The sequence below is a fragment of the Phlebotomus papatasi genome, chromosome 2 (genome assembly GCF_024763615.1).
Source record: "Phlebotomus papatasi isolate M1 chromosome 2, Ppap_2.1, whole genome shotgun sequence".
NCBI classification, from domain to species: Eukaryota; Metazoa; Arthropoda; class Insecta; order Diptera; family Psychodidae; genus Phlebotomus; species Phlebotomus papatasi.
Window position 1 is genome coordinate 44,017,761 of NC_077223.1, and position 18,492 is coordinate 44,036,252.

The 18,492-nt window shown below is 32.5% G+C and overlaps 1 protein-coding gene across 1 annotated transcript; it reads left to right on the plus strand.

Moving 5' to 3' along the window:
- The first annotated feature begins 8,414 nt into the window (after positions 1-8,414).
- On the plus strand, positions 8,415-10,368 carry LOC129801215 (thyroglobulin-like). Its single transcript, XM_055846050.1, has 7 exons — positions 8,415-8,602; positions 8,674-8,803; positions 8,870-8,986; positions 9,046-9,184; positions 9,451-9,734; positions 9,791-10,057; positions 10,126-10,368. The coding sequence occupies exons 1-7, from the start codon at positions 8,507-8,509 to the stop codon at positions 10,326-10,328; spliced, it is 1,236 nt and encodes a 411-aa protein (XP_055702025.1). The 5' UTR covers positions 8,415-8,506; the 3' UTR covers positions 10,329-10,368.
- Positions 10,369-18,492: the final 8,124 nt, after the last annotated feature.

The following is an 18,492-nucleotide window of genomic DNA, read 5'->3' on the forward strand; positions in this document are numbered from 1 at the left end:
TTTCTGGCAATTAAAATGACAATGAATTTTGTTAAATAAATCAACCAAGACAGACTGTATTTGCATAATATCACTGAGTAAAGGCATTTCATTAAAAAATCAGTAAATTGCATTTTCGAACTCATATGATATGACAAAAAAGCTCGATTGGCATTGTCAGGTTTCGAACTCACGCGTGACAATGCCATGAAAATTACAGAATTCTCCTACAGAATTGTTTATTCCATAATTAATCTCTAATTAATCTCTAAAAATTAGTTATGGCTAGATTGTAGCCGTTAAACCTAATTTGGAAAATTGGTGTCACTTTCATAATTCATATACTGGTAGTAAAAGAATCAAATGGATGGTTAAAAATGCAAAAATTAAAAAAAAAACTAACCAAAATCCCCTTTTTATCCAAATTTTTGCTGAAGATGCGTAAAAAATCTTGTCGTAATTTAAACTACGGATAGATTTAATTGATGGGGTCTAGCAGTCTTATAATAGAAAATTAGATAGAAGTGGGGCATCAATGAATTGGTGTAGCTTTGAAATTGGTTTTTTCGTCTTCTTTGTAAATTGAATTGAGCTTTATCATAAAGTAATTCAGCTTCGCAATTGGTTTGTGGAGCTAATATGTATAGGGGAGACCGGGGTACCTATAGCCAGGGGTAAAAATAGACAGTGGATTTTTCTCGTTTTTCTTAAAATGTACATCGAGCAAAGTATTTTTTAATGGAAGTAGGAACACATCCCCATATTCCCAGAAATATTTATAAGTCTGATCCTGTTATCCTACAATTTAGAAGCATTTTTATAAAATGGGTATAAAATTGTAGTTTTGATGTTACAGTTTTTGGACCAGCATTTGGTTGTCTGAGTTTCTAGTCAAGATTTCATAATTTTACCTCGTTTCTGGTTTAATAAACCTAATTAAAAAATATTTTTCACTTGGATAATAATTATCCACTTTTTTATATAAGATGATAAACACCGAAACAGCCCTCGGGGCAGTTGTAGTCACTCTTCCGTGGCGGGCTAAAACTATCAATGATTTTTCACTAATAGATGGATAATTGTTAGATGAAAAAGTACTATTGATATTCCAAGCAATATTGCCATTTGTATGAGCAACTTGAGAAATAGATTTTTTCAGAATGTTTGCATTAATTTTGCCTCAATTACAAAAATGTCATAAAAAAGTTGGCTAAAGCCCTTTTCTTTAGGTTTAAGTAACATATTTAGCATCAGTGGGCTTCAGTGTATCAAGTGAAACAATATTTGGTATCTCCAGTTTAAAATTTCATCTGGGAAACTAGTGGCAATTAGTACCCCAAAAGTGGCTATTTCTACCCAGGCAGGGGTAAGTGTAGCCAATGTGCAGTACTTTTTTCATTATCCTCTCAAGAAAAAGCCAAGGATTTTAGAACTTTGAACTACACTGTTTCATATAGCCAATATCCTAATGCTACTTATGAAACATAAAAATATTAGACAAAACTTATCATTTTTTCACAAGCCACTCGCGAAAAAAAAAGCTTCATTTGCTGGCTAATTCTACCCCTGTCTCCCCTATCATGATAATATCTAATTTCACTTACAAATAGGACAAAAAATCCTAATTTCAAAGCTGCCCCAATTCAAAGGTGCTTCACTTCCTCCCTAGACTATTTTATAGGTGATAAGTGAGAAATAGATCAACATGTATTACTATATGAGTATAATCTTATCGACGAAAAGAACACTAGTTCTCAATTTTTTTTTTAAATCGGATACTTATATCTTATAACTTTAAGACCAAAATTAGTGATCCAAAACAAGGTCCAAAAGCCTTAATTTTTATATAGATTTTTTTTCGTTTTATATTGAGCTATACTTACACCTGAAGCAACAGAGTTCAGATATTTAAAAGACAAAATAGTGGAAAATGTAGAGAGTTTTATTTAATTTCAGTGAATGTGATACAAAATGCACTGGGTATGGATTTTTGTTTTAATTTTCTAGAATTCAAGGTCTACCCTTGAATGTTTTTTTTTTCTAATTTTGGAAATGTATGACAATAAAATTGTTTTCTTTTTTTTATTATTCAACAATATCTTGTATGTTAATTTATTATATTTATTTTTTGAACAAGTGAGAAAGCCATTGTTGCATTGCGGTAGACTCCTTTTTGGGTGATTTAAGTTGGACTTTTACTTCTTATCCTGAGGAAACCACGCTCCACAGGCTTCCAGGGCAATTTCACACATAGCCGACAAGGCTTTGCCTCCGGAATCATAGTCCACAACGCTGTTCCTTTTACCAAAAATGCTCCCATTGAATGGTGGCTTCCGGTATGTTCCTTCTGCAGAGTGCATCGCAAAGCAAAATACACAGATTAAAAGGACTAGTGTGAGAAGTCTCTGGCTTGTCATCTTCTGGACGTTCAGTACTGTGGCTTCTGGACGATTTCTGTCTTTGTTCTAGGTAAAGATTAATGGTGTATCGTTGAATTCTTAGAGAAGCACCAGACACTATATTTTATTGGTTTTCAAAATCCACAAAATAAGTCCTCTTGTATGTTTGATCTCAACCTTTAGCTGAGTTGAAGTGAACTGTTGCTTCTTGCAGCATTTTCCCGGCTTTATATCCTATTTTTCGCGATGGTGAAATGCGCAATGGATCATCTGCGTGGTGAAATGTCCTCAGATACAGAATAAAGCAATTGAATTGTGTGTTTTAGTAAATTCAAAAGATGTTGAAAATGACTAAAACATCCTAAAAATTAAAATTTATTTGTGCAACAAATTGAATAACACTAAAAATAATGAATATTACCCAATTACCACTTTGAATATCTTAGATAATTTTTTTAGTGAGTGAATTTGCTTAAAAATGCTGTAGTTGAGACTGTTTAATGTAGATGTGATTGTAGTCAATATTGTGATTCTTTTTATACTCAAATTTTGTAAATTGCAACGGTTTAAACTCATTTAAATTCAATCAATTTTCTGCGATTGATTCAGTGTCACAATTTCATTAAGTTTAAACTCTATCCAGTATTTGTTTTAGTAGCTTGTTGTATTGATTGACTTTAATTTATTTAAATTTCGCAGTGTGTCGTTCAATTGCATAAAATTTCAGAAGTTTCATTTCAATCTTCTCTCTCTGTATTTTTACAAATTACTAGTGGTTCTTTGTAGAGTAATTCTTTATCAAAGAATATTCTGACAATTCACAACTGGGTATTATAATATTTAAATAAATTCACAAAGGAACTTATAAATTAAAAAAAAAAAACTTTTTTGGAAATTTGGCTGAAAATCAGGATTATTGAAAAGATTCGGTCAAATGTTTACCCCATTGCCCTTTGGTGGGAGAAAATTGAATCTCAAGAGCAATTATTTTTCCTATTAATACGCCATAAACCGGTCGGATGAGAAAGAAACTCAATTATGTGGTCAATAGAGTGTTTCTAAAAGGTTTCTAAATTATTGAGTTAGTTGAAGAAAATTCTTCAGACAAATATAGCGACTTAATCCTTGCCTCATTCATGCAGAAATAGAGGCCAACTTTAAGGAACGCAGCCCTCGGGAAATAATACACCATCCTCCCCAAAAGAGTCCAACTCCTGGCATGATTGTTTACGCTGCGTTGTAATAATTGAATCACAAGCGAAGGTATAAAAGGTGATAATGGGGAGGTGCCACTTTAAATAATAATCAAAAATTCACATTTTGAGAGTATTTGCAGAAAGGTCACGTCTCTTTCTTTTGGGCCAGCCTCCTTCCCTTGTCACATGTTGACATACACAGTTTTCCAATCACGAGGAATTTAATAATGGTACCATAGTGTCTTCCGCAGACACCCCACGCAAATTCTCCCTGATTTAGACGTTTAATTGATAAAATTCCACCCTCTTTAAAAAGTCGCATTCAGTCTTTTGTTCAAGATCCAGATGATTCTCAAGGGGCATTTCTTTCAGTTCATTGAATTCAAGAAAGCCCAAAAATTGCTAAAGCATTTTCTTTGACTGCATGCTAATTTTAGTTATATATTAATTTATTAGTTTAATAATAAGGGGAATCGCCAACAATGACGAAAATCCCTTAATAAAATGAAATGAAAATTAGTTTAATAATATTACGTCTCAGCCTATAAAAAAATGTCAGAGTCGCTGTCCATTTAACTATACATTAAGGAATAAAATATATTAAATAAAATACACAAAGTAATAGAAAAAATTTTGAATTCAATATTAGCTGGGATTCTTTACAATCTCGGCTTTTTTATATTGTTAAAAGTTTTTTTTTTATTTGCGGTTAAATAGCGATTTAAATCGGTGTACCGTGTACCAAAATTTTTCTCATTTGGAGTAAAATTTAACCTGTATTTTTAGTAAAACAATAATCAACTATTGCAGCAGAAAAGGCAGCATTTTATTAAAATTTGTCAGCAAAAGTTTCAAATTTGGTAAAAAAAAGAAATTTGACCATTTGGAAATAATGTAGGTTTTTTCAGTAATAATCTATAAAATAGTCAAAAATACCTATTTAATTCAATCTCTAAATATTAGGTGAGATTCTTAACAATCTCACCTACTATAATCCTAACAAAATTTCATGTCGTCCGATCGACCTCAAACTTGGCCAAAATGTGTTTCAGCACTTCCTGATCACGAATATATATGTGGCTAATTTACGTTCCCGGCCGGCCGGCCGGCTGGCCGGCCGGCCGGCCGGCCGGCCGCTCTTTGGAGCTTAATAGCTCCTAAACTAAAAAAGATATCGACTTGCGGTTTTCGGCAAAGGTTATATATCGGGTGAAAATTGCAACTTGGTGCATTGACCCCCCACCCCCCACCCCTCCTTCCGCCATTTTGAAGACCCCCCTTTTTTTGTTTTCTCAATAGCTCAGCCCCTATGGCATCGAGCGGGCTCAAATTTTAGTATGTTATAGCTGGGCCTTAGAGCTTTCCATCAATACCAAACTTAAGGTCCCCCGACCCCCCTGACCCGAGCTATAAGGGTCCAAAAAAAAATTCTTAAAATGGTCATAACTCCGGTTCTAATTGTCAGAATTTAAAAAGTGAGGGCTTTTTGGAAAGCTCTCATGAAATGCCACTTCTCCTTCTAACATCGCAAGTTCATAAAACCACCGCTAGGGGCGCTATTATTAAAAAGAAAATTTTTAAATCTTAAAAGTTAAATAACTCAAAAATTCCATTGTGCATCGGGCTGAAAATTTAGTATGTTGTAGCCTTTGATTATACCTATCAAACAAAAAAAACCTTAAGTCGATCTAAAACCCCTGACCCGAGCTATAAGGGGTCAAAGTTCGAACATTGACCGGCCTCTATCTCCGGTTCTAATTAACATAGCGACCTAAATTTTACCTTTTTGGTTTCGTCTCGATGAGCACTTTCAAATGGAAGTTCAAAAAGTCACCATAGGTGGCGCTGTGATAGCGTCAAAATTCATCGAAATTCAAAGTCACTTTTCTCAAAAACGGCATTGTGCAAGTTAATGAAATTTTAGTATGTTGTAGTCCAGTCTAGGACGTTTCCAAAATGGTGCGTATGCGCGCTGTGGTTTCAAAAGAACCGGAGATATGAGGGGTCAAAGTTCACGAAATTCAAAAAATCATATCTCCGGTTCTATGTGACCGATTTTGATGAGTGAGGGCTTAAACGAAAGATCTCACCAAATGCTACAACTTTCTAGAATATTTGAACTTCGTGGGACCAACACCAGAGGCGCCACAGTCGAAAAACCAATTTCAATATCACATAACCTCAATTATCTCGACTGTCGCTGAACCGATTTTGATGATTACTTCGACATAATTGTATAGGACATTTGTCTCTACATTTCGTCCATACATCATTTTCCGCTCAGAATACGCTATCACTCCGATTTTGCCGTTTAAGTGTGAAAAAATTGATTTTTCCCATAATAACGCTTTGAAATCACTCAGATGCCAATTTGACTGCCTCTACTCCACCGAGACACTTAAAATAGGGGTTTAAATGGAAAGTCCCGCAAAATGCAACAATTCTTTGATATAGTTGAAGTTCAACAAATGACTACTTGGGGAACTCTGGATGAAAAAACGAGTTAAGAAACAAAAAACCTCGCTCATCTTGACTTCTGAGTAATCGATGAGATCATGTTCTATGGGAAAATTATAGAGAACATTCTGGTCTACATTTCACCCATATATCACTTTTCTGTCAGTTCATCCCAATCCTTGATATTTTGGTTTAAATACAAAATTTGTATAATTTCACGAATTTGATTCAAGATAACTGAATGGCGACTCACAATTTCAGCTCTAAATCGAATTTGCATGCACTCCGAGTTAGCTCACGTTAAGAATCTCACCTACATAAGCCGGTTAGGATTATCTGTCCCTTTATATTGACATTAACATTTTATTATTGCCTTTTTGATACTGAACAAATTTAATTTTGTCTAACCATTTTTATTAAAACGCTGTCACATCTACTACAACTGATATAAGTTCTTACTTATTTCTACTGATCAAATTAAACCCTAACCCTTTAAGGACGAGAAGGTCAAAAATTCGGGGTCAGAAAAAAAACTATTTTTTAATTATTTATTAGAGTAAAACACAATTTTAGATAGCCGTAACAAAAATTTTCTTTTTTGGGTCACTGGTGACCTAATCATCCTTTAAGGGTTAAACTTACCAATTTCTTTTTATCTTTGTTTGCTATATTTTTTAATTGGAAATGTTTTTTGACCGATCAAATTTGTTTTTTTTTACTGAAAATATTTTACTGATCATTAAAAATCCGCTTAAGAGGGGAGTGTCAATTAGAAGGCTAAAACTTAGCTGTTTTTTGCAACATTTTTTGAGAAGGAATCGACCAAGCTTCTTGAATTTTTTAGTATATGTTTATTATATATTTAGAGTACGTAAATAAATTTTTTTTCAAGAAAAAATATCACAAAATGGCAGACTAATGCGTAGTCCAATGGGGCACCTCGTCGCAGTACTCACTTATTTGCGGGAAATCTGCAGTACGTCATTTTTGTCTGAGAAACAACATTTAAAAGAAAATTCAATTTTCGTTAGTGTATTTCATAAACCCGAAGAAAATTGTAAAATCGGAACTTTTTTCAAGGTTTTGTGAAAAAATATGCATTTTTGGGACAAAATTTCGATTTTCACATGCTGTAAAAAATCGAAAAATATGTTTCCAATAATTCTTTTAGTTCAACTAGAAGAGAATGTAATGCTGAAGAGAATAAGTCTTTATTCATTTCATTCGGTCTATAAGTTCTTCATTAATTTTTCCCACAAATTCAACAAAATTTTAAAAATGAGAAGTGGAGAAAACATGCCTCAAAATCTTGAATATGCACTTGACCGCATGCAAATCTACTCGGCGCTCATTTGCATTCGGCTCTGTATCTTTGAAAATACTTCGGATAAGCTTCTGAAATCTTTATGGTATTCTTTGTTAGTTTATCTATCGATTTAAATAATAAAATGATGCTATACCGCAAATGTGCTTTCGCATCATTTACCGTTTACCGGTTTTCAACCGATTTTAATCGATTCATAAATCTCTCAAAAGATCCCCCAAAATAGTTTTAAAAGTAATAGGATTGATTTTCAGATAAAAATTTTTTATCGCTTATGAACCTGTCCATTACCGATTCAAAACCGATTGGAACTGATTCAGTTTTATAGGAAATTCCAAGACCTTTCCAACGAGCCCAAACATGACCCCATTTGCTTGATAAATACGTTCTCTAGTGTCTTTTTAATCTTTAACCTTGAAAAACTGTTATTAGGAATGATTCAACGGTATTTTCGTATATGGTCAAATGTCTAGTAATCTCTAAAACATATCCAAAAATGAAGAAAATTGCACGACGCGTTTTCGAGTAATCCAAAAAAACATGGTTTTGGAGGGGAAGCGGAGGGGTGGGGGGAAAATGACGGGCATGTGAACGATCCTTGGGTCGACTTATGGGGGTTCCCCCGAACGTCCCAAGTCTCTATCTCTAACCGTTTGGCCTCTAGAGCTGATGACAGCCGGACGGACATACGGACAAACACCTGATAAAAATTAACCTTACAAAATATAGGGGAAGGTGGGGCTACTTTGAGTAGTGGGGTTACATGATATACGATTTTCCGCATATTTCTAAACGAAACTGGGTTTTAACGTAATGTAATTTAGATAGGCAAAGCAATTGTGTATCTAAATCTTGTGTAGAAATATGCAAAAAAAACTCGTATATCAATACAGCCCCACCTCCCCCTATTAAGAATGTCAATACGATATTCTCAAAATATTGATTGATTTTGTGTAATTTCAAACCACCTTGAATTCCTCTTCTTGGTGCTAATAGAGATATCAATTTGTGAATGATGTAGTGAGTTGATCTTATCACTTCCTCGCAATTTCACGAATTACTGTGATAAGACGTAAAACAATTGCATGGAAGTGACAGTTATTCTGTAATTATTCCAGTGATGATTGAGACATAGTCGGTGAGACGCTAAAATGCCTATAAAGTCAATATTTCCCGCGATTGCCCTATTTTTCTGTGGAGTGTCTGTGGTGGCGGATAATTTAGTTTGCACAGATGCCTTTTGTCAGGTAATGGAACTTTTTCTAGGCTAAAGTGAACACCAACTCAATTTTATTCTCGGCTTTTTTACCCAATTTAGCGATTCAAAGAGCAGACAGGATGCCCCGTAATTTCTTTGCCATGTAGAATACAGAATTCCACACACAATGGACGTATCTTCCCATCCCCAGTACCTTGCAATTGCTGTGAAACTTGCATAGAAAATTTTGGTATTGAACTTCGAGAACTTTGCTTTAGAATTATTATTATTTTTTAATTTAATTTTTGGGTGTCAGAATTGGAGGATGACTGTACTGTTGGATCTCCAGGATCTCCAATTCCTCATGGAAGATGCGGGGATGGATTGACTTGTGCAGCTCAGGAAGATGATGAGCATACAATTTGTCAATTGAGTTAGTTTAATATGATACTTTTTCGTGTTATCATTTATCTTTAACCGATTTATTTTCAGTGTCTGGAACTAATTGTTTAAAAGACCAAGAATCTTATGATACTGATAAGGATAAGGGAACTGCCGGTCATTTGGCTCAGAGAACTCTTTGCGATGCTGATGGAGACTATTCACCGATAAAATGTATCCCTGGACAAATGTAAGAAATTTAAAATTCTCTATAGCCATATTATCTGAAACGTATTAAGAACAAAGTCAAGGAGGTTTGCAATGAAGCAATAGATTAAACTTACTCCTTAATTTTGTTTTCGGCCATCAAATATCTTTATTTATAATGAACCAATTTAGACTTGTCTAAGGTGTTCAATTTAAGAACCGAATCGAATTTTCTGAGAACATTTGTGTAGTTCGCATTAAGAATCTCATTTAAGTTGATACAGGAGTGCAAATGTATTTACTTTGTAGATGCTATTGTGTAGATACCGAAGGTCGTCGAATATTCGGCGAAGCTTTGAATATTCGTGGGATTGGGATTCTTATGAAATGTGAATGTTCTCGCCAAGAATCCTCCTTAGGAAGAGTTTTAGAGACTGACATGAGGGTACCTTTTGTTCGATGCAACGAGATGGGATCTTTCGATCAACTTCAATGTATCAAAGATCAGTGCCTCTGCGTGGACATTCATTCAGGATTCCCAACATCAGATGTAGTTAATATAACATCTCAAGGATTGCAGACTCTTCCGTGCTGTAAGAATATGATGGATCTTTCTTAAATATCTTTGAAAAAATATTCGTATTTACAGTTAATGAATCAGGATACAACAATGATTCTTACCATCGGGAATGTGAAGAAAAGAAATCAATCTTAGTGCAAACATTGTACAATAGAGCCAGAATAGGACTGTATGCTTCTAATGATACTGAAATTTATGAATTCTGTCAACCTGATGGATACTACGCTAGAATTCAACAAAATGACACTCATAAATTTTGCTCTGATAAATTTGGAAATCGAATTGCAAATTACGCTGCTATTCTAGGAAGCCCTGAAGCTGATACAATGACTTGCAGTAAGACATAATATTTCAGGAAAATAAAATGAGTTCATTAATTTTCCATCTTACCATTATCTTGACAGATTGTGCTAGAGTTGAACTGCTACTAAAGGAAAAGGAAGCCTATGAGATACCTGTTTGTTGTTCCAATGGTAATTATCCAAAAGTCTCCTGCAGAAGAGGATTGTGCTTTTGTACAGATGAAAATGGAAATCAAACAAGTATGGAAGTTCCTCATGAAGAAATTAAAACTTTGGATTGTTACAGTGGAAAAAACTTTTGTTAAATAAAAGATAATTTTATTCAAATTCTTATAAACCCATAAATAGATCTTTAAAATGAATTATTTAAAAAAAAAACATACCAATCTTTTTTTTTAAACTAACATATATATATTAAATTTATCAAAATTTTAAGAAAAAAATAGAAAGTATTCTTTACACATTTTTTTACATGAATTCATTTTGAACTGCTTATCCTTATCGGGATCTTAGGTTTAGGACATCTAAGTTAGTTAGGTAGTTCCCACCTGTCGATCCTAAACCAACTTAGGAAGGGTGTTCGGAGTCGATACCAAGGGCAGGATCCTGAATTTGTTTCAGCAAGTTTGTCCTAGGCGTGCCCCAAGGTCGCGTCCTCTTTAAAATAGCATAGCTCTTTTAAATTTCATTGTAATTAGTCATTTTCACTAGTAAAAATAAAACGATGAAATGACAAAAATTTCAGTGTTTCAAAAGATGATATATACTCCATCATTTTGAAACAATGATTTTCATCTTTTGTCAATAGATGACCAACCATCTTTTTTCAAACACTGAAAATCATCTTTTGGAAACAATGGAATATATAGCATCTTTTGAAACACTGATTTTCAGCGTTTGGCAACAATGATTTTCGGTGTTTTATAGGATCAAAATTTTGCATTTCATTGATCGAAACACTGTTTTTCAGCGTTTCTGAACAATGATTTTTAGTGTTTTACACGATGAAAATATTGAACTTCATTGTTCGAAACACTGTTTTTCAGTGTTTCAGAACAATGTTTTTCGGTGTTTTATACCATGAAAATTTTGCACTTCATTGTTCGAAACACTGTTTTTCAGTGTTTCTAAACTATGCTTTTCACCGTTTTACACGATGAAAATATTGCATTTAATTTACTGGAACACCGTTTTTCAACGTCTTAGAAATTTATTTGATTATGAGACGCTGTTTCCTCGCTTTTCAATAGAAAATATTTATTTTTAAATTTCATAGTCACAAGGGTTCTATAAAAAAAAATTTGTTATTCGTTGTATTTTTTACCTCCTTTTGTATATAAAATATTGCGCTTCAAACTTGGTACTTACATGCAAGCTGTCCCAAACTACCCTTAAATATATTTTATTTGCTTTGCTCAAAAATATTTCGGACATAATGGGCGTATAGGATGGTATCTCGCACTTAAAGTTTTCCAAATGTTAAAAATGCTATATCTTCGGAACATGTTGAGGTTTTTTTTATTGTTTTGTTCTTTTTTAAGAGATAATTTTACTATATTCAAGACTATATTTTTGATTTTCAATATCATCGCTTGCATTAGCTATCCTAACTTTCTCATTACTTAATACGCAATTATTACAACAATATCGAAATACACAGACTATACAAGAATTGCTGGTTAAGTGATCAGTAAGTTACGACAATCGCTCATTCATGCAACGATATTTATTTTATTTTTTGTAATACCCTTCTATTTTTTTGGAATATAAAAAAGTTTTAAATTTGCCAGACAAAAAAGGATATTTGGAGCTCTCACTTTTATACTTAATTTTATTCGGCATTGAATAAACGAGCAGTAAAAAGTCAAATTTGCTCAGCAAAAAAATCGAAATGATCAGTAAAAAATAAAAAAGGGCAACAAAAAGTTTAAAAAGATCAGTAACAAATTAAAAGAGCAGTACTTTATTAAAAGCGGTCAGTGAAAAATGAAAAGTGGTCAGCAAAAAATTAAACATGATCAGTAAAAAGTAAAAGATGATCAGTAAAAAACAAAAAGTGGTCAGTAAAAAATAAAAAGTGGTCAGTAAAAAATTTAAAATGAGCAGTAAAAATATTGAATTTGGTCAGCAAAAAATTAAACATGATCAGTAAAAAAAAAGTGATCAGTAAAAATAAAACATGATCAGTAAAAAGTAAAAGATGATCAGTAAAAAACAAAAAGTGGTCAGTAAAAAATAAAAAGTGGTTAGTAAAAAAAAATAAAAATAAGCAATAAAAATATTGAATTTGGTCAGCAAAAAATTGAAAATGATCAGTAAAAATATTCAAAAAAGTAGCAAAAAATAAAAGTGATCAGCAAAAAATTAAAAGTGATCAGTGAAAAATAAAATATGGTCAGTAAAAAATAAAAATGAGCAGTAAAAAATAAAATTTGATCAGTAGAAAATCAAAATTGGTCAGTAAAAAATAAAAAGTGATCAGTAAAAAATAAGTGGTCAGTTAAAAATTTAAAATGAGCAGTAGAAAATAAAATTTGATTAGTAGAAAATAAAGTGGTCAGTAAAAAGTTCAATAAAAAACAAGAAATTGAAAATATTCAAATCAGTAAAAAATTGGTCAGGAAAAATTAAAAATGTGCAGTAAAAAATAAAATGTGGCCAGAAAAAATAAAAAATTGACAATAAAAAATAAAAAGTGGTCAGTAAAAAATTAAAAATGAGCAGTAATTTTCTTCATTTTCAAGTGAAATTTCGCACATCTTGAGCCTAAAGCAGACTTTAAGAGGGTGTAAAGTATTACGCCTCTATCTCTCATAGTTTCCAAGGGTTTGCGGAATCTTTGCCTTTTTCCATTTTGTTTTTTTCCAATTTGTCTTTGGAATCTTTGTCTTCAGTAATCTTTGTTTTTTAGAAACTTTGTCTTTGGAAATCTTGTCTTTTATATATTTTAAACAAATATATTTTATTAAATAAAATTATGATATTACAATGGTGTTTTTTGAAGTTTTTAGATACGACCTTCAGGGCAAAGGGAAATTTTCTGTGTTTTGGGAAATTTTTAGTTTCGTCTTTTGGGGCAAAGGGAAATTTTGTTTTGGCAAATTTTTAGTTTCGTCATTTTGGGCAAAGGGAAATTTTGTGTTTTGGGAAATTTTTAATGTCGTCCTTTGGGGCAAAGGGAAATTTTTAGTTTCGTCTTTTGGGGCAAAGGGAAATTTTCTGTATTTTGGGAAATTTTTAGTTTCGTCCTTTGGGACAAGGGTGTTTTGGGAAGTTAACAGTATCGTCTGTCGGGGCAAAGGGAAATTTTCTGTTTTTTTTTGGAGATTTTTGGTTTCGTACTTTGGGGCAAAGGGAAATTCTCTGTGGTTTGGGAAGCTTTTAGTTTCGTCGTTTGGGGCAAATTTGAGAAAAAGGAAATTTTTGTAAAGTTATAAAATGTGCAAAATGTGTTACAGACAAAATTTATGAAAATTGTGAAAAATGTATGAAAGACAAGATTGCCAAAGACAAAGTTTTCAAAAAACAAAAGTTACCGAAGAGAAAGATTCCAAAGAAAAAAAACTGGGAAAAATAAAAGTGTAAAAAAACAAAATGGAAAAAGCGAAGATTCCCGATCCCGAAGGAAATGTACCTCTATAAGCTGATTTAGGATTATCACTGGCTTAATTCTTCGTTGATAAATTTATATTTTTTACTGACCAATTTTAATTTTTTACTGACCACTTTTAATTTTTTACTGTCCACTCTTAATATTTTACTGACCTCTTTTAATTTTTTGCTGGCCGCCTTTAATTTTTTACTGATCACTCTTAATTTTTTACTGGCCACAATTTATATTTTTTATTGTTTACTTTTAATTTTTTACTGATCAATTTTTATTTTCTACTGACCACTTTTGATTTTCTACTGATCAAATTTTATTTTGTACTGCTCAATTTTAATTTTTTTACTGACCATATTAGGTGAGAGTTTTTATAATCTCACCTACTTTTTATTTTTCACTGATCACCTTTAATTTTTTGCTGATCACTTTTTACTTTTACTGATCGCTTTTTATTTTTTGCTGACCAATTTTGATTTTCTACTGATCATATTTTATTTTTTACTGGCCAATTTTTATTTTCTACTGCTCGTTTTTAACTTTTTGCTGACCAATTTGTATTTTTTACTGACCACTTTTAATATTTTACTGACCACTTTGAATTTTATACTGACCACTTTTAATTTTTTACTGACCAATTTTTATTTTTTACTGCTCGTTTTTAATTTTTTACTGACCGATTTTTATTTTTTACTGACCACTTTTTGTTTTTTATTGACCTCTTTTAATTTTTTGTTCAGCAATTTTTATTTTTTACTGCTCCTTTTTAATTTTTTGCTGACCACTTTTTAATATTTCACTGATCAATACGAATATTTTTACTGATCATTTTTAATTTTTTTGCTGACCACTTTTTATTTTTTAGTCCTCATTTTTAATTTTTTACTGACCATATTTAATTTTTTGCTGATTAATTTTTATTTTTTTACTGATCAACTCGAATATATCTACTGATCAATTCGAAGTTTTTACTGACCAAATTTAACTTCTTACTGACAAAATTTTACTTTTTAATGACAAAATTGAAACTTTTGCTGATTATTTCGAATTATTTGCTGATCAAATTTGATTTTCTGCTGACCACTTTTGACTTTTTATTTACCATTTGTTTTCTGCCATTTTATTTTATAAATATTAATTTAAGGCAAAAAACAAGTGGTCAGTAAAAAGTCAAAAGTGGTGAGCATAAAATCAAATTGGATCAGCAAATAATTCTAAATAATCAACAAAAATTTTCAATTTTGTCAGTAAAAAGTAAAATTTTGTCAGTAAAAAATAAAAAGTGATCAGCAAAAAATTAAAAATGATCAGTAGAAATATTCGTATTGATCAGTGAAATATTAAAAAGTGGTCAGCAAAAAATTAAAAAGGAGCAGTAAAAAATAAAAATTGGTCAGCAGAAAATTCAAAGAGGTCAGTAAAATAATCAAAGTAGTCAGTAAAAAATAAAAATCGGTCAGTAAAAAATTAAAAACTAGCAGTAAAAAATAAAAATTGGTCAGTAATGGCGTCTACACACTAGTAGAAATTTTTTAAAAAAGGCATTTAAAAAAAAATTCTACAAATGTGTAGACGACATATAAGATTAAAAGTGGCTAGTAAAAAAAACAAATTGGTCAGTAAAAAATTAAAAGCGTATAGTAAAAAATTAAAAGTGGTCATGAAAAAGATAAAAATTGGTCAGTAAAAAATTAAAAGTGGACAGTCAAAAATTAAATGTAGTCAATAAAAAATTAAAAATGGTCAGTAAAACATTAAATGTGATCAGTAAAGTATTAAAAGTGATGAGCAAAAAATTAAAAATTATCAGTAAAAAAAATTGAAAAATCAGCAAAAAATTAAAAATGAGCAGTAATCCACTTTTTATTTTTACACTAACCACTTTTTATTTTTTACTGACCACTTTTTGTTTTTTACTGATCATCTTTTACTTTTTACTGATCATGTTTTATTTTTACTGATCACTTTTTATTTTTTACTGATCATGTTTAATTTTTTGCTGACCACTTTTCTTTTTTTACTGACTGCTTTTAATAAAGTACTGCTCTTTTTTATTTTTTTACTGGTCTTTTTAAACTTTTTGCTGCCCCTTTTTTATTTTTTACTGACCATTTTTTTATTTTTTACTGATCATTTCGAATTTTTTTCTGACCAAATTTGACTTTTTACTGCTCGTTTATTCAATGCCGGCATTAGAAATATTTGAGTTGATCAGTGAAAAATTAAAAAATGATCAGTGAAAAATTAAAAATGAGCAGTAAAAAAATAAAAAATGGTCAGTATAAAATAAAATGTGGTCAGTAAAAAATAAAAAGTGATCAGTAAAAAATTAACCAATTTTTATTTTTTATTGCCCACAGTTTATTTTTTTTACTTCTCATATTTAATTTCTTACTGACCAATTTTAATTTTTTACTGACCACTTTTTAATTTTCGCTGACCGCTTTGCATTTTAAACTGATAAAATTTTATTTTTTACTGCTCATTTTAAATTTTTTACTGACCGTATTTTATTTTTCACTGATTTTCAATTTAATTTCTTTTTACTGATTTTTTTTACTGATCTTTTTAAACTTTTTTGTGCCCTTTTTTTACTGACCTTTTTCTTACTGACCATTTTGAATTATGTGGCTGGACTGATCAGACGCGAATATAAAATTTTCTGTATAAACTTTTAACCCTCTAAGGACGATGGGATTACCGGTGACTCCGGTTACCCAAAAAGAGATATCTTTCCTACGCCCGTCTAAAGTTATGTTTCGCTCGCAGAAGTCACTAAAAATTATTTTTTCTGCACCCCCAATTTTCGACCTTCTTGTCCTTAAAGGGTTAACCTATAAAATTTTATATTAAGCTCACCTGAACCATCAGAACCACCTCAATCACCTGAAACCACACCATCATCCGCGAATTTATTTATCTCTTTCCGGTAGTGGTCTGGAAACCACCTTCAATCCCAGCAATGGTCACCTCGATATACTACGTCGATGATCAATGTAATCTTCTTGATGATTTCTGACGGGGAATGCTGATCTCCAATCCTCCCCTCTCTCTCTTGTGGCATCTTGTCGTATGAGATCACATAACTTTCAGCTCTCTGCAGCTTGAGCAGCTTACCTCCAGCACCTAGAGTGTCTTCCTTTGTAGTAGATTCCTTAGTAGGGTGTCTTCATTTGTAGATTTTGTCTGGCATCCAAACTAGATCCAATAAAATACATCTATAAGTTAATATAACCTCACTTTGGGCTTTCCGGGAACTATTTTTCCCACCCTCAGCCCAAAAACCTAGGCTCTGCGGGTACTTGTGATACGCTTATCACATGACTCCAAGAGGGTCAAGAGACTCCCTAGAGAACCAGACAGAGGAGGATAGGGATGAGGACAGAGTATCTTACTTGACAAAATTCCTCCCTGGAGGAGCAATTTCACCAGCACACATGCATTTTCTGATTGTCTTGGCACCAGTTACAAGATGACACAATTTGTCCTGAGATCGAGATGACGCAGGATCCGGAGAAGTCAACCAGCCTCATATTGGAGTCTTTTGATGCATTTTTGACAGCCACAAGAGTCAAGGGATGTCTTTCACTTTTCACTGAACACCAACATCCCTTTCACACCATCACTACCACTTCCAACGCACTTCACGAACGTAGGGCATCTCCAAACAACTTTTGGTGGAGAAATTGTGCCCATTTCTTTATTTTTCTGCGACAAATTGCACAGACAAAAGAAAGACGTCACCGCACTGACGCCATTTTCTTTGACAACTGACATGTTTGTGATGTGTCAACCACTGATATTTGTAAGCGATGTTTTTCAGTGTTTCAATAAATGAAGTTGCACGAAAAATATTACCCGTTTTACAAAAAAAATAGAGCAAATTGAATAAATAATTCATGCTTAACCTACTTTTTGGGACAGAGCAAAGGCAAAAAATGTGTAACCTGCTCAGTCCCACCAATTTTTCCCCAAGAAAAACCCGTCTGAAAATATTAGTAATTTTCAGTGATTTGAAAGATGGTTTGAATGTATGTAAAATAAGTGACGTTTTTTTTCAGTGTTTCTAATAGATGAAATGACGAAGACTTTTTACTCGATTTTCTTGTGGAAAATCGTGAAAAGTTGCAAGATTTTGTTCTCAGAATACTCTTTAGATCTGAGCAAAAAGTTTTCCACAGACATCTGATAGAACTTATTGTTAAATCTGAAAACACTTTTCAGCTTTTTGAATAAATGACATATCATCAATTGGGAAACACTGAAAATCAGCTTTTCAAATCAATAAAAAATAGGCGAATTTCGATCAGTTTTTTCAAAAGATGACCGATCATCGTTTTATTTTTACTAGTGTTGAAATGCCGTTGCCGTCGTGGTATGTTTGCCAAACTTGATTTGCCAAACTTGTTTTGCCAGCAGAATACTGCAAAAGGGTGCAAGCCTGAAGTCACAGATCTCCTTACCCAGGAGACACGAGTTTTGGAGCGGTCCGCGATTTAGTATTCAAGAACTTATCGTAGACGCAGAGATGCCGATGCGTGCCTGTAGATATTTTCAGGGGGTCCCGGTGGTCCCGGTCAAAATCCCGAACGCTAAAATCCCGAAGGCCAAAATCCCGAAAGCCAAAATCCCGAAAGCCAAAATCCCGAAAGCCAAAATCCCGAATGGGCCAAAATCCCGAATTCTTAAAAGTGTCATAGCTATTTCCATGATTGCACCAGCGCTTGCTGGAGGCAAAGGGAAATCTTCTGTGTCTTGGGAAATTATTCTTATTTTCCTCCACATAGTTTCATCCCTTTCAGGATTTTGAACATTCGGGATTTTGGCTTTTTCGGGATTTTAGCGTTCGGGATTTTGGCTTTCAG

Bases quoted from the DNA above. Each gene is read 5' to 3' on its own strand.
- LOC129801215 (XM_055846050.1), top strand. From the start codon at position 8,507: ATGCCTATAAAGTCAATATTTCCCGCGATTGCCCTATTTTTCTGTGGA. The intron at 9,735-9,790 runs GTAAGAATATGA...TCGTATTTACAG, and splicing joins ATTGCAGACTCTTCCGTGCT to TTAATGAATCAGGATACAAC. The intron at 10,058-10,125 runs GTAAGACATAAT...TTATCTTGACAG, and splicing joins AGCTGATACAATGACTTGCA to ATTGTGCTAGAGTTGAACTG.